The sequence below is a fragment of the Diceros bicornis genome, chromosome 5, assembly GCF_020826845.1.
Source record: "Diceros bicornis minor isolate mBicDic1 chromosome 5, mDicBic1.mat.cur, whole genome shotgun sequence".
Classification (NCBI taxonomy): Eukaryota; Metazoa; Chordata; class Mammalia; order Perissodactyla; family Rhinocerotidae; genus Diceros; species Diceros bicornis.
The window spans coordinates 17,836,552-17,850,615 of record NC_080744.1 but is presented as its reverse complement, the minus strand read 5'-3'; the positions used below and the strand labels follow the sequence as shown (position 1 = coordinate 17,850,615).

General features: G+C 37.3%; 1 protein-coding gene across 4 annotated transcripts in view; it reads left to right on the top strand.

Moving 5' to 3' along the window:
• Positions 1–9,331, top strand: part of SCFD1 (sec1 family domain containing 1) — a 97,571-nt gene extending 88,240 nt beyond the window's left edge. For all 4 annotated transcript variants that reach the window (XR_009220016.1, XR_009220017.1, XR_009220018.1 and 1 more), the window contains 2 exons: positions 4,382–4,450; positions 9,102–9,331. Coding sequence is in view for 1 of the 4 variants with exons in the window: in XM_058540792.1 (XP_058396775.1) it covers positions 4,382–4,450; positions 9,102–9,125 (93 nt within the window). In the remaining 3 variants the exon portion in view is untranslated. The remainder of the gene's footprint in view (positions 1–4,381; positions 4,451–9,101) is intronic.
• Positions 9,332–14,064: the final 4,733 nt, after the last annotated feature.

The following is a 14,064-nucleotide window of genomic DNA, read 5'->3' as shown; positions in this document are numbered from 1 at the left end:
TTTTAATCCCTTTTAGTCTTATTGTTTCCTTTGTTGTGAATAATCCTAATCTTTTTCCTATCATTCAGCCCTATTCAAGAGAAACTGAGCTAGTAGGTCTGACGGCCTCCCTCATGACATTAGAAACCCATGTCAATGCAGCCTTGTAGTATGAAACAAAACATGGCTGTGCCTACAAGAGGCTTGTAATCGAGACTTATCTAGCACGGCCATGGCCCTTGATTTATACCAATTCACAATACAATGGGCAAGTGCAATTTTTGTTGAGAAGGCAAAGAAAATATTACAGTAATTCTAACTGATTTATTTAATTTTATTTATTTATTTTTTTCCCCAAAAGTCCCAGTAGATAGTTGTATGTCATAGCTGCACATCCTTCTAGTTGCTGTATGTGGGACGCGGCCTCAGCATGGCCGGAGAAGTGGTGCATCGGTGCGTGCCCGGGATCCGAACCCGGGCCGCCAACAGGGGAGCACGCGCACTTAACTGCTAAGCCACGGGGCCGGCCCTAACTGATTTATTTAGTAATGATGTTAATCTAACTCATAATGTAATTGCTATTTGGTATAATACTGATATATGTGATAAAATTAATTAAACTATATTAACTGTAATTGAACTATATTACAAAGCTGTAGTAATTAAAACAGGATGGTATCGGCATAAAAACAGAAATCAATAGACCAGAATAAAAAGTCCAGAAATAAACCCACATATATATGGTCAATTAATTTATGACAAAGGAGCCAAGAATATACAATGGAGAAAGGACAGTCTCTTCAATAAGTGGTATTGGGAAAACTGGATAGCCACATGCAAGAACATGAAACTCAACCGCTGTCTTATACTATATACAAAAATTAACTCAAAATGGATTCAAGACTTGAACGTAAGACCTGAAACTGTAAAACTCCTAGAAGAAAACATCAGTGGTAAACTCCTTGACATCAATCTTGGTGATGATTTTTTGAATCTGGCCCTAAAAGCAAAAATAGGGGCTGGCCCGGTGGCACAGCAGTTAAGTGCGCGCGCTCTGCTTCGGCAGCCCAGGGTTCGCAGGTTCAGATCCCAGGTGCGCACCGACACACCGCTTGTCAAGCCATGCTGTGGCGGCGTCACATATAAAGTAAAGGAAGATGGACACGGATGTTAGCCCACGGTCAATCTTCCTCAGCATAAAAAGAGGAGGATTGGCATCGGATGTTAGCTCAGGGCTGATCTTCCTCACAAAAAAAAAAAAAAAAGCAAAAATAAGTAAGTGGGGCTACATCATACTAAAAAGCTTCTGCACAGCAAAGGAAACCATCAACAAAATGAAAAGGCAACCTACTGAGTGAGAGAAAATATTTGCAAATCATGTATCTGATAAAGGGCTAATATCCACAGTATATCAAGAACTCATACAACTCAATAGCAAAGAAAAACAATCTGATTAAAAAAATGGACAGAAGATCTGAGTAGACATTTTTCCAAAGAAGATAATGGCCAACAGGTACATGAAAAGAAGCTCAGCGTCATTAATCATCAGGGAAATGTGAATCAAAACTACAGTGAGATACCACCTCACACCTGTTAGAACGGCTGTTATCAAAAAGACAAGAAATAATGAGTATTGGCAAGGATGTAGAGAAAAGGGAACCCTTGTGCACTATGACGGGAATGTATATTGGTGCAGCCACTATGGGAAACAGTATGGAGGTTCCTCAGAAAGTTAAAAATAAAACTACCATATGAACTGGCAATTCCACCTCTGGGTATTTATCTGAAGAAAAATGAAAACACTAACTTGAAAGGATATATGCACCCCCATGTTCATTGCGGCATTACTTAATATAGCCAAGATATGGAAACAACCTGAGTGTCCATTGACAGATGAATGGATAAAAATATTGTGAGATGTAGATAGATAGATAGACAGACAGACAGACAGAATATTATTCAGCTATAAAAAAGTATGAAATCTTGCCATTTGCAACAACGTGGATGGGCCTCGAAGGCATTATCCTAAGTGAAATGAATGAGACAGAAAAAGACAAATACCATATGGTCTTTCTTATATGTGGAATCTGGAAAAAAAAATCAGCAAGCTCATAGGTGCAGAGAACAGATTGATGGTTGCCAGAGGCAGGGAGGGAGTGGGTGGGAAAAATGGGTGAAGGGGGTCAAAAGGTAAAAAGAAAAAAAATCACTTGTACTCTTAGGCTAAGACTTAACTTTCAAAAAAATAAATGAGTTCCGTTTTGGTGAGTAGAATACAATGAATCAGATGAATCCAAATTGAGTCCATTCCAAACAATCTCTCCAGGGGCCAGCCCGGTGGCACAAGCGGTTAAGTGCGCACGCTCTGTTGCAGCGGCCCAGGGTTTGCCAGTTCATATCCTGGGCGCGCACCCACGCACTGCTTGTTGAGCCATGCTGTGGTGGCGTCCCATATAAAGTAGAGGAAGATGGGCACGGATGTTAGCTCAGAACCAATCTTCCTCAGCAAAAAGAGGAGGATTGGCATCAGATGTTAGCTCAGGGCTGATCTTCTTCCCAAAAAAAAAAAAAAACTCTCCAGAAATTTAAAGGAGTCATTACCATATTCACACTGCAAATCACATTTTACAGGTGAATATCACTGTCAGATGTACAAAAAGACTCCTGGAAGCCACATTAGTTCTTCTAGGACACTCAGAAACATCCAGTGAACTACCAGAAGTAGTAATTAACAGGAAAATATTACTAAAAAAGATTGCTGTGATTGGTACATAGAATATACTGGCTTTGTCATAACAATGCATGCCTAAAAGGTGCAATAGATAAACAACACTCTAGTGGCCTCAAAAAAATGAATGTGCTTCCCAAAGGCTTTCACACCTCTGAAGGGAAGATGTACCTGCCCTTGCACGTGAGACGTACTGGAGAACAACTGCACAGAGGCTGGCGTCTTCTACATACTGGTAGAGCCAGCTGTGAAATGAAACCCTTTGTCCTATAAATAACCATCTTCTTAACTTGTCTGATTTTGAGAGCAGACCTTTGCATGTTGAGGTGTATTTATTAAAGCAACGCAGAAGTATAGCTTAGAAATTTATAAAATATGATTCATTCTCCAATAACATATTACCAGACATTTTGACATTGTAGAGGTACATTTCCAAAACAAATCACAATTCAGACTCTTGAGAGTGTCTGAGAGCTCAGGCATTTCCGTAGGCGCTCTGAGCAAATATTTAAGGGACACAATAGGCTTTGAATGTGTGTTTCAGTACCTTTTTTCTCCTTATACTTATAGAAATAATATGCACTAATATCCAAAAGCAATTTGGGAGTAAAAATGCTGACCCCAAAAGGAAAAAAATTTGATAATACTAATATCAGTGACCAAATATATTGGAAATTTGACTTAAAACTGCCACAAGTTGTTCTTTTGTTAGAAGATGATTGACTAAAGAATGAACTAAATTTAGTTAGTAATTGTTACATTGAATCAAGGTATTGCCACATTTCATAAAGTTCAATTTTTAACGGAAGGAGCAAGTATCAAGTTTGTGCATAATTAAGAATAAGTTTACAGTGGAATATTAGTAAACTGCAATGTTGAAAATTAAACCTATACCTCATTAGATAATACAAAAGATTAGTATTTTGGTGTTTATCCTTTTTTTTGTGTTCTATAAATTCTGTAAAAGATACAAAAGGCAAAATGATGACAAGTGATTATAATTAAGAAAGCTTGATCAAGGGTTGGGGAGCAGGTGGAGGAGGTTGGGGAGGGGTTGTGGACTGTTGAAGTATAAGATTAATCTCAGCTAGTTTATTTCAACTCTCTGCTTATCTCTGGGAACACTGGGAGCCATGGTGCTGATGTTTGGCCAACCTTGAATGAAATGGAGTAATTGGTGATTAATATAGTCCTGTGCTAGTGTCCAGGATAGACTAGGGGGCAACTTGCACTAGCTTATCGGCGTTGTTTAATGGGAAATGTAAAGATTGACGGTTTGCACCAGGTTTTGGTCAGGTTTTCTTATTTCTGCTCTTGAGCCTGGTCACACAGCCTGATTTTAGCTATGTGATCAGAAAGGTATAAAAGACTGCTCCTTGGACAAGAAGGGGCCTCCTGTGAAATGTGGCAGTCATCAGATTCCTTCTATTTTCAGTGTAAATGGCACCAGCAGTGTACCATAATACACGTTTAAAAAATCCTATGGCCATTTCACCACTGTATTCCATGCAAGTTTAGGATAAACGTGTACACTAAAATCCAACACCCCCGTAAAAGAAAAAAAAAACCTTTTAGAATAACAAAAGGTCTTACTAGGTTAATCCGTCTTCTTGGGAATATTGAAAATATTACTTGTTACTTATTTGTATCTATGTTCTGTCTCTAATTTTACAGGGGAAACAAGGTAAACACATTTTATATGGCTGCAGTGAACTTTTTAATGCTGCACAGTTCATAAAACAGGTAAAGTGTATCTTTTTAGTTTGCTGCTGTTGACATACCCTAAGTTGCTGTTGATATTTTTCAAAAGAGAGCAAGAGAATCATTATATTCATCTAAATGTGCTAAAACGAAAAGCCATAGAGGTATAAGAATGTAAGGTTTTTGCTATGGACAAGGATGAAGAAAACTCTGATAAGTAAAATTATTTCCATTACCCCAGATATATGAAAAGGTAAATTTAGAAAATTTAAAATTGGAGTAATGTACTCAAATAGACAAAATTCAATTCAGTATTTCCTTATATATTGTCCACATTTCTGACTTTGCCAAGCATATCACAAATTGGGCTGAGAAATTAGGTAACTTTCTTGGGGGTAGTATGTGTTCAGTTGATACAATGGAATTACGTTTACCTTGAAAGTTAAGGACAGCAGAAGCTGAGGTGTACAGACTCTATATGTTCTTTTAGTATTGTTCCTGCTAATGTTCTCGGTAATTATAATGACCTTATCTTTTTTAAGCTTTAACTCCCTGGGATGCTCAGTAGGTGACCAATAATGTCCACTCGCCTTTGCCTTGGCTGCCACAAAAATCATAACTGCACCCTGTACTCATTTCTAGCAACTGTTCCTAGCGTCATTTTCCAGCACTACTTTTTTAACTCCCATTATGTGGTTCTTGTATTTTTAACCTTAATGTAGTGGCCCAATGGTATTACGAGAATTTCAAACACACATAAAAACTGAAGAGAATTTGTAGTGAACTCATGTACACTCCCCATGAACATTTTACTCTGTTTGCTTTATAAGATACCTACTCATCTATCCATTCTTCGTTCTGTTCATTGCTTCAGCTTACTTTATTAATTTCAAAGTAAATCATAGATACCAGTACACTTCCCCCTTAATACTTCAGTGCCAATATCATTACCTAGAGTTCATTATTTGTTTAGTTTAGTTTTTTTTTTTTAACCCTATGGAGGTAAAATTTACAAGAGTGAAATACACGAATCTTAAGTGTACATTCCTGAGTTTTGCCAGATGTTTGCCTGAGTAACCCAAACCCCTATCAGGATATAAAACCATCACACCACAAAGTTCCCTTACAGCCTTTCCCAGTTAATCCTTGCCCCTCGTTAATCCCTGCCTCAAAACACTGTCTTGATATTTCTCTACCATAGATTAGTTTTCCCTATTCTAGAACATCATATAAAAGGAATCTTAGGTTAACTAGAGGATTCTCAATTTTGTTAATCTTTTTAATGAACCAGATGTTATCTATGTTAATTTTCTCTGTTGTTTGTTTTCTGTTCATTTGTTTCTACTCTTTATTGTTTCCTTTGCTCTGATTACTTTGGATTTACTTTGTTCTTCTTTTCCTAGCTTCTGAAGTTGGAATATTATTAAATCATTAACTTTAAGTTTTCTTTTCTAAAATAAGTATTTAAAGCCATAAAATTAAAACTCTTGCCAAATGCTGCTTTAGCTGCATTCCATAAACATTGATGTGTTTTGTTATTATCATTGTTTGAAATATTTTAAATTTTCATGGTGGTGTATTCTTTAGCCCATGTATAATTTAGAGATCTGTTGTTGTTTTCAAGTATTTGTGGGTTTTCTAGATATCTCATTCTTACTGATTTCTCATGTTATTTCCTTGTGGTCATAGAACATTCTCCACATAATTTCATTGTGTCAAAATTTATTTGAATTCCTTTTATGGCCCAACATATGGTCTGTCTTGCTAAGCACTGCATGTACACTTAAAAAAGAGCATGCATTCTGCATTAGTTGAAGGAAAGGTTCTGTAAATATCAATTTGGTCAAGATAGTTGATAGCGTTACTTAGGTCCTCATTGATTTTATGTCTTCATTGATTTTTTTTTTTGTTTTTTTTTTTTTGGTCTAGTTTTGTAGGTACTGAAAGAATGGTGTTAAAATCTCCAACTGTTTTTGTGGAATTGATTCTTTCTCCCTTTAGTTCTGTTGGTTTCTGCTTTTTGTTTTTGAAGCTCTGTTATTAGGTACATACAGGTTTATGATTGTTGTAACTTCTTGATGAATGGACCCTTTTATCATTATGCAGTATTCCTCTACACATCTGGCGTTGCTTTTTGTCTTGGTCTACTTTATCTGATACTAATATAGCCACTCAAGCCTTCTTATGCTTACAGTTTATGTGTTAAAACTTTTCCCTTTACTTTCAACTTGTCTATGAATTTATGTTTAAAGTATATATCTTGTAGATAGCATATAGTTGAATTTTTTTTAACCTTTCTGACAATTTCTGCCTTTTAATTGGATTCTTTGGTCTCTTAACATCTAATGTAATTATTGATATGATTGGATTTAGGTCTACTATTTTACTGTTTCCTTCCTATTCGTCTCCTATGTGGCATTCCTCTGTTCCTCCTTTCCTGCCTTCCTTTGTAGCATTTGAACACTTTTTAGAATTCCATTTTAATTCATCCACAGTTTTTTTAGTTATATCTGTGTTATTAATTTAGCAGTTGCTCTAGAGATCACAATATATACATCTTTAACTGTTCATAAACAGTTATTAACTGTTAATATTGTTCCACTTGCATTAAATGCAGAAACCTTGCAACCATATAAACCTATTCCCTCAGCATTTATTCTGTGATTGTCATATATTTTACATGTACAGACATCATTAACTTCACATGACAGTGGACAGTGTTTATCATTTGTGTTTCAATCATGTGTATCATAAAGAAATAAATCTTTTTCTGTTACATAGATATGATTTCCAATGCTCTTCACCCTTCTAGATTCTAATTTCCATCTGTTGACTGAAAAAATTCTTGTAGCATTCATTGTAGCTCAGATATGCTAGCAGTGCGTTCTCAGTTTTGTTTTTTATGAAAATGTCTTTATTTCACCTTTATTCTTAAAATATATTTTTGCTAGATACAGAATTCTGGATTGACAGTTTTTCAGTACTGTAAACACATTATTCCACTATGTTCTGTCCTCCATTGTTTCTGATGGGACGTCAGCAGTCATTCAAATTGAAGTAACTTTATATGTATTGTATAATTTCTCTCTGGCTGCTTCCAAGGTTTTCTCATTGTCTTTCGTTTTCAGCGGTTTAATTATGGTGTATCTGTTTGTGACTTTTTGTGTATTTATCTTGTTTGGGGATCACTAAGCTTCCTGAATCTATAAATTTATACCTTCACCAAACTTAGGGAGTTTTCAGCTTTTATTTCTTCAAATATTTTTATGCCCAGTTTTCTCTCTCCTTTCCTTTTGGGACTCCATTTACAGCCTTTTATATTGTGCCACAAATCCGTGAGGATTCTGTTCTTTAGAGTGTACAAGTTGCTCTGTATTCAGAATCACTAAGTCTTTCCTCTGTTGTCTCCATTCTACTGTTTGAATAGTGTTGTATTTTCTAGTTCTAGAATTTTCATTTGTTTTTTTTTAATAAAGTTTCTGTTTCTCTGCTGGGATTGCTTATCTTTTTATTCATTGTGAGCGTATTTTCCTTTATTTCATTGAGGATAGTTGTCATAGCTGCTTTTAAAAGCTTGTCTATTAATTACAACACATGGATTATCTCACTCTTGGTCTCCATTGTCTTTCCCCCTAGAGAATGGGTCACATTGTCCTATTTCTTCATGTATTGACTAATTTTAGATTGTATCCCTAACATTGTGAATGTTATGTTTTGGAGGCCGAATTCTGTTTCTCTAAAAAGTGTTGATTTGGGGTTTTAGCAGGCAATTAACTTGTTTAAACTCAAACTTCAAACTCTGTCTCTTGGGCTGCAGCTAAATCCCGCTTATTAGTCTTTCTTATTCATGAGTGGCTCAGGGTTTCACCATAGATTTAAGAAAAGTCTATACACAGGATTCAGGGCTCCCTCTCTCAGACTCTTTCCTTTCCAGGATTCCCCCCTCACTTTCAGTGGCTTTAGTTGCCCCAAACTCTCTCCTCTAGTTCTTCAGGCCAGAAAGACTGCAAGTCTTCTATCCGGGGTTTAGCTGCCTATATAGCACCAACTATGGTTTGCTTTCAGGCTAAGAGCCACAGAACCAGGGAACCTAGTGCTGTTCCCTCCTTCCAACTGTCAGCTGTCTTTCAGAATCTTCCTGCTTTCAGTTGCTCTACATTGCCTTCAGGTAGTTGGTGTTTGTATTTTGTTTAAAGTTTATAGTTGCTATTTCTGGGAGAAGTGGTCCAATAGGAGTTTACCCAGCCTTCCAGAATTGGAAACCTTTTCATTTCCTTTTAATCTTTTACAAATATAAAATGAAAACATATGGGAAGTGAATTGTCAGCAGTGAAGCCACACATGACCTTTTTCTTTACATTTTCATACTGAGTTAATAATCTCTTTATTCTCAGAGTTTTTGTTTTCCATTAGTTGACTTTGCACCTATAATGTTTATACACTTTTGTCATGACAATGTTTGTTACTGTTCAGTTTTAAAATATCTACAAATGCTAAACATTTGAGTTAGTTAGTGGTAAACATTGAAAATTTATTATTATTCTAGGAATGCAGTAAATGGAATAAGCCTAAATTTTACCATGATGAAAGTATGCATTTTTAAGGTGTTTACAGATACGTTTGAATGCATGTCTCTTCTGTGATTTAAAAAAAATTGTATATATGATTTTATGGGTTTTTTGTTTTATTTTAGCTGTCACAACTTGGACAGAAATAACGCAGAAGAACCTTAATATGAGAATCTACTTGGAACTTGGATAAATGTAAAAAGAAAAGTCAAAAGAGCCAGATGTTTCTTTTTCCATCTCAATGTCCTAACAGTGAAACTTAGAGTTATTTGTTAATTTTTAAAGAAATTCTATACTTAATATAATGTATACTGATTAAAAGAATAAAACATTTCAGAAATAAATTTTTAACATTGTGCATTCTCTCTCCTGTTATATTTGACAAATGAGAAAGTACTTGGAAAGGAAGGAAAACTCTGTCTGAATATAATGTTAAAATATTAATATAATAACTAATGTGTTATGATTGAAGCTAGTGAAAGTTTAAGAATATATATTACTTGATTGTTTCATGAATCTCCTACTTGTATGCATTTTGATTGTAAAATTACCTTCCCGTAGTTTGTTGATTTCCCATATTGCCTCTAGATTTTAAGTGGAGATTTTAAAGGCACTTTAATGTCTCTTCTCCCTCTGGCACACCTGTGTACTTTTTTTTTTTTTTTTTTTGGTGAGGAAGATTGACTCTGAGCTAACATCCCTTGCTGCTCTTCCTTTTTTTGCTGAGGAAGATTAGCCCTGAGCTAACATCTGTGCCCATCTTCCTCTATTTTGTCTGGGGGATGCTGCCTCAGCATGGCTTGATGAGTGATGGGTAGGTCCTTGCCCGGGATCTGAACCTGCAAACTCTGGGCCACCAAAGTGGAGTGCACAAACTTAACTGCTATGCAACCGGGCCAGCCCTAAACCTGTGTACATTTTATCACATAAAATCCCTCCTTACTTTATACAATGGCAACAGTCAAACACTAACAACATCTAGAATGGACAAATACAAAACATCCCATAAAGTTCTAAAATAGGGAAAAGTAAGTGTTAAATTTGGTTCCAGCCTTCCTGGTTTTCAGCACCAAGAAGGAATATTGATCCATCGTATAAATAAAGGCAGCCATGAGATAAAAGCAAGCCAATTGCTCCAGAGAGAAAACTGTTCATAGTCTAAAGGCCAGGGAGCTTTTCCACCTAATGAGCCTCATCAAGAAGAATCTGTCAAGTTACAGACAACATCCTGATAATAGATACAAGACTCACAGGACTGTTTCTTTCTGCAACTTCCACCCCCCATGAGTCAATGCCATCAGACCAAAGCACAGGTCAAGAAAATGATAGTTGCAGAGTGGTCTGCTGATCTTAGTCCTGGCATAAAATTTAAAGTATGTCTGGATGCTATAACAAATTACCATAGACGAGGTGGCTTAAACAACAAATATATTTCTCACAATTCTGGAGATCCACTGTCTGGCAGATCCACTGTCTAGTGGGGGCCCTCTTCCTAGTTTGCAGACACCCCTCTTCTCGTCGTATCTTCACATGGTGGAGAGTAGAGAGAGCGCTAGTCCCTTCATCCCCTTAAAAGGTTACTAATCCCGTCAGGGTGCTCCACTCCCATGACCTCATCCAAACCCAGTAACCTCCCAAAGGCACCACCTCCAGATACCATCACACTGGGGATTAGGGCTTCAACATATGACTCTGGGATGGGAGGACACAAACGTTGAGTCCTTAGCACTACATCATCTGTCAAAGTGATCACAGTGGTTCATGCTCAGGGCTTAAGGAGAGAATGTTATGTGGAGACAACAAGGCTAATCGAGGTGATAAAATAGAGGAAATAATGTCCCCATTTCCTCAATATTCCTCAACTATTTAATGTTTATTCAGAAAACATTATTAGGTTAAAACTGCATGAAAGACAAAGGTTCTCTTTTCATGTTGTCTTTGCATTTAAAAATAAGTTAGAGGGCTGGCCCCGTGGCTTAGCGGTTAAGTGCGCGCGCTCTGTTGCTGGCAGCCCGGGTTTGGATCCCGGGCACGCACCGATGCACTGCTTGTCCGGCCATGCTGAGGCCACGTCCCACATACAGCAACTAGAAGGATGTGCAGCTATGACATACAACTATCTACTGGGGCTTTGGGGGAAAAAAATAAATAAAATTTTAAAAAATAAATAATAAAAGTTTCATCAATGAATGTACAGTAATTTTTTTCAAGCATGCCTTAAGTTCACATAAAAGAAGATCATTGCCACGGTTGCCATGGTTCTGAGATGGAAACCTTTCTATGGGACCTATAAAGGTTTGGGGCCTTTTAAAAAAAATGTCTCTGGGGAAGCCTTGGCCTTTCTCAGTCTCCACAGCTTAGCCCCGTCTTCCTCGTGTGGGCTACCCAGCATGGCTATCCACAATATTGCAAGGGCTTGGCTGATTCAGAAACCAGTTTTATCGCCTCCTGAAGGGTGATTTTACTCAGAGGAATTAATTGATTCTTGCCCTGGGAAAGCTCAGACCAGGGGTAGAGGTCAATAGGAAAGGGAACTGCTCTGCCAGTTGACTCAAGCAAATTATGTAGATTAACCCTCACATTAGCACTGACAAGTAGGTGGTACAGCTCCAATTTTATAGAGGGAAACAAAGCTCAGAGGGTTGAGTACCTTGCTCAAAGTCATAGCTGGTACATAGGAGAGCCAAAGATGGAACGCACATCTGTCTGCTCCAAGTCTGTCCTCTTTTGGCTGCTCAAAATTGCCTGGCTGAGGGAGCAGAAGGCTTGGAGTCTTACCAAGCCATTCCTCACAGATCAACCTGAGTTGGTCACTTGACCTCTCTTTTTTCTCCTGTGTGTAATGAGTGGTACAGAGTAGGGGCATCTAACATGGGGCCCTCAAGGCAATGAAGCTCACCTGAACTAGCCAGTTCAGGATGTTCAACAAAACACACCTTCCCTAATGAGCTCACACACACACAAACTGGCAGGCTTAGCCACCTGTCTCAAAAAATTTGAGTAGTTTGGCATAAACATGGGAAAGCTCAGTTCACTGGGCATAGATGGGGCTCGACAACGAAAGGAAAAGGCAAAATTAAAAAAAGACTTACTTAGGGGAAATTCAAGTCAAAATGGAAGTTTCCCCTGAAACAGAAGCTTCCATTTCACCATCAGGTAGTTTGGTCGGTGGCAAGTCGCAAGACAGACTCATATCCTAGTGTGATCAGAATTGTGAATTTTCAACTCATGCCCTTAAAATTTACAATTTTTAGGTAATATTCAAAGGAAGTTGAAGCTGAGTGTGAAGATTTTAATTCACTTACATGTACCCGGATCATCAGACTGTGGACATTGGAGAAAATTTTTCATGATTTTTTTAAATTGCAAGGCACAGAGCAACTTGACCCCAGGGGCTGATGAAACTGTACCGATGTCACATGTGAATAAAAGAAACCGGAAACTGATTTCTGATTCGTTGTAGTGACCACATCAAAATAGATGTAGACTAGGCAGAGAAAACTAGGGGACTACTCGACTTCACGTTGTTGAATTGCCCAGGGTTCAACAGAATCATGGAATTTCAAAAATTGATAACCAAACAGATTCCTGGATGTCGATGAGTGTGTGCAAGGCTTTAAATATTTGTAGCTGCATCTACAATGGAAACCTCAGAATGATTCTAAATTATCAAGCATCAGCCCCACCCACGTGGCTCAATTTGAAGAGCAGCTGATCGCACTAAAAGCTAGCTCTATGTACAAAGATGACCTGGTTTCCGAAGAATCCAGCGACAGCTACATGAACTCTAGAACTCTCCTGAAGAATTATGGCTAAGTAGCTATAACAAGATATGTTGATTTGCCTGCCAGCATCATTTTCCTGACTTTTGTCACCCTGATCTTTTCTTCCTCTTCCTTCACCCATACGTCTTAGAGGGAGATGACGCCCTTCCTGACAACAGTAAATGGTTAAGGGATGATCAATTTAATCATTGCAAAATCCTGCCATTGCAACAACATGATAGACCTTGAGAGCATTACGCTAAGTGAAATAAGCCAGACAGAGGAAGACAAATGATAAATAACTGCACAGTATCACTTGTATGTTGAATCTAAAAAGCTGAACTCATCAAAACAGAGAGTAGAAAGGTGGTTGTCAGGTGCTGGGAGTGGGGAGAGGCGGATGGAGAGATGTTGGTCAAAGGGTACAAACTCAGTTATAAGAAGAATCAGTTCTGAAGATTTCATGTACAGCATGGTGACTATAGTTAATATTTCTGAACTGTGTGCTTGATAGTTGCTGAGAGTAGATTTTAAGCATTCTCACCACAAAAAAGAAAAAAAAAGGGTTAACTATGTGAGATGATGGATATGTTAATCTTGATCTTGATCATTCCACAATGTATATGTATATCAAATCGTCATGTAGACACTTTAAATATATACAATTATATTTGTCAATTGTGCCTCAAAAATAATAAAAATTAGAAAAATAAATTGAAATTAAAATATATTTTGAATTGTTAATTCTGTAATTTTTTAAATTATGCAGTTCACACACAAATGAATTTCTGATCATGTATCCTGTACTTAAAAAAAACTTGGATTAGACAATCCTCAAGTGCCCCACCATCATTAATATTCTAAGGTTACAGCTAAACTCACAGAAAACTGATTTATACCTCTATTCCAATTTATTTATAAACTAACATATACTCAGAATCAGCAATGATCAATTGCATAGGTCATACCTTATGAGAGGCAGAAGAGCAGAGAGGACATTAACACTTTTAAACTTCTGCTACCTGACCAGGACTTTGTTAGGTGCTGTAAATGTTAGCTCATTTAATCCTAATAAAAACCCTAAGAAAGTAGGTAATACTATTCCTGCTTTACAGATGAGGAAATATAAGTTCAGAGTTCAGCCACTATCCAAGGTCATTCAGTTAGTGGTGGAATTTGAACTGGTCAGATCTGAGTCTAGATCTAGTCTTTTCCATTTGAAATGAAGAATTAGAGGATATTGGGAACATTAGATTAGGAATTAGAGGATAGAAAACTGAGAGATACTTCTACCAAGTTATTTCAGCCCGATGACTTGTCCGGG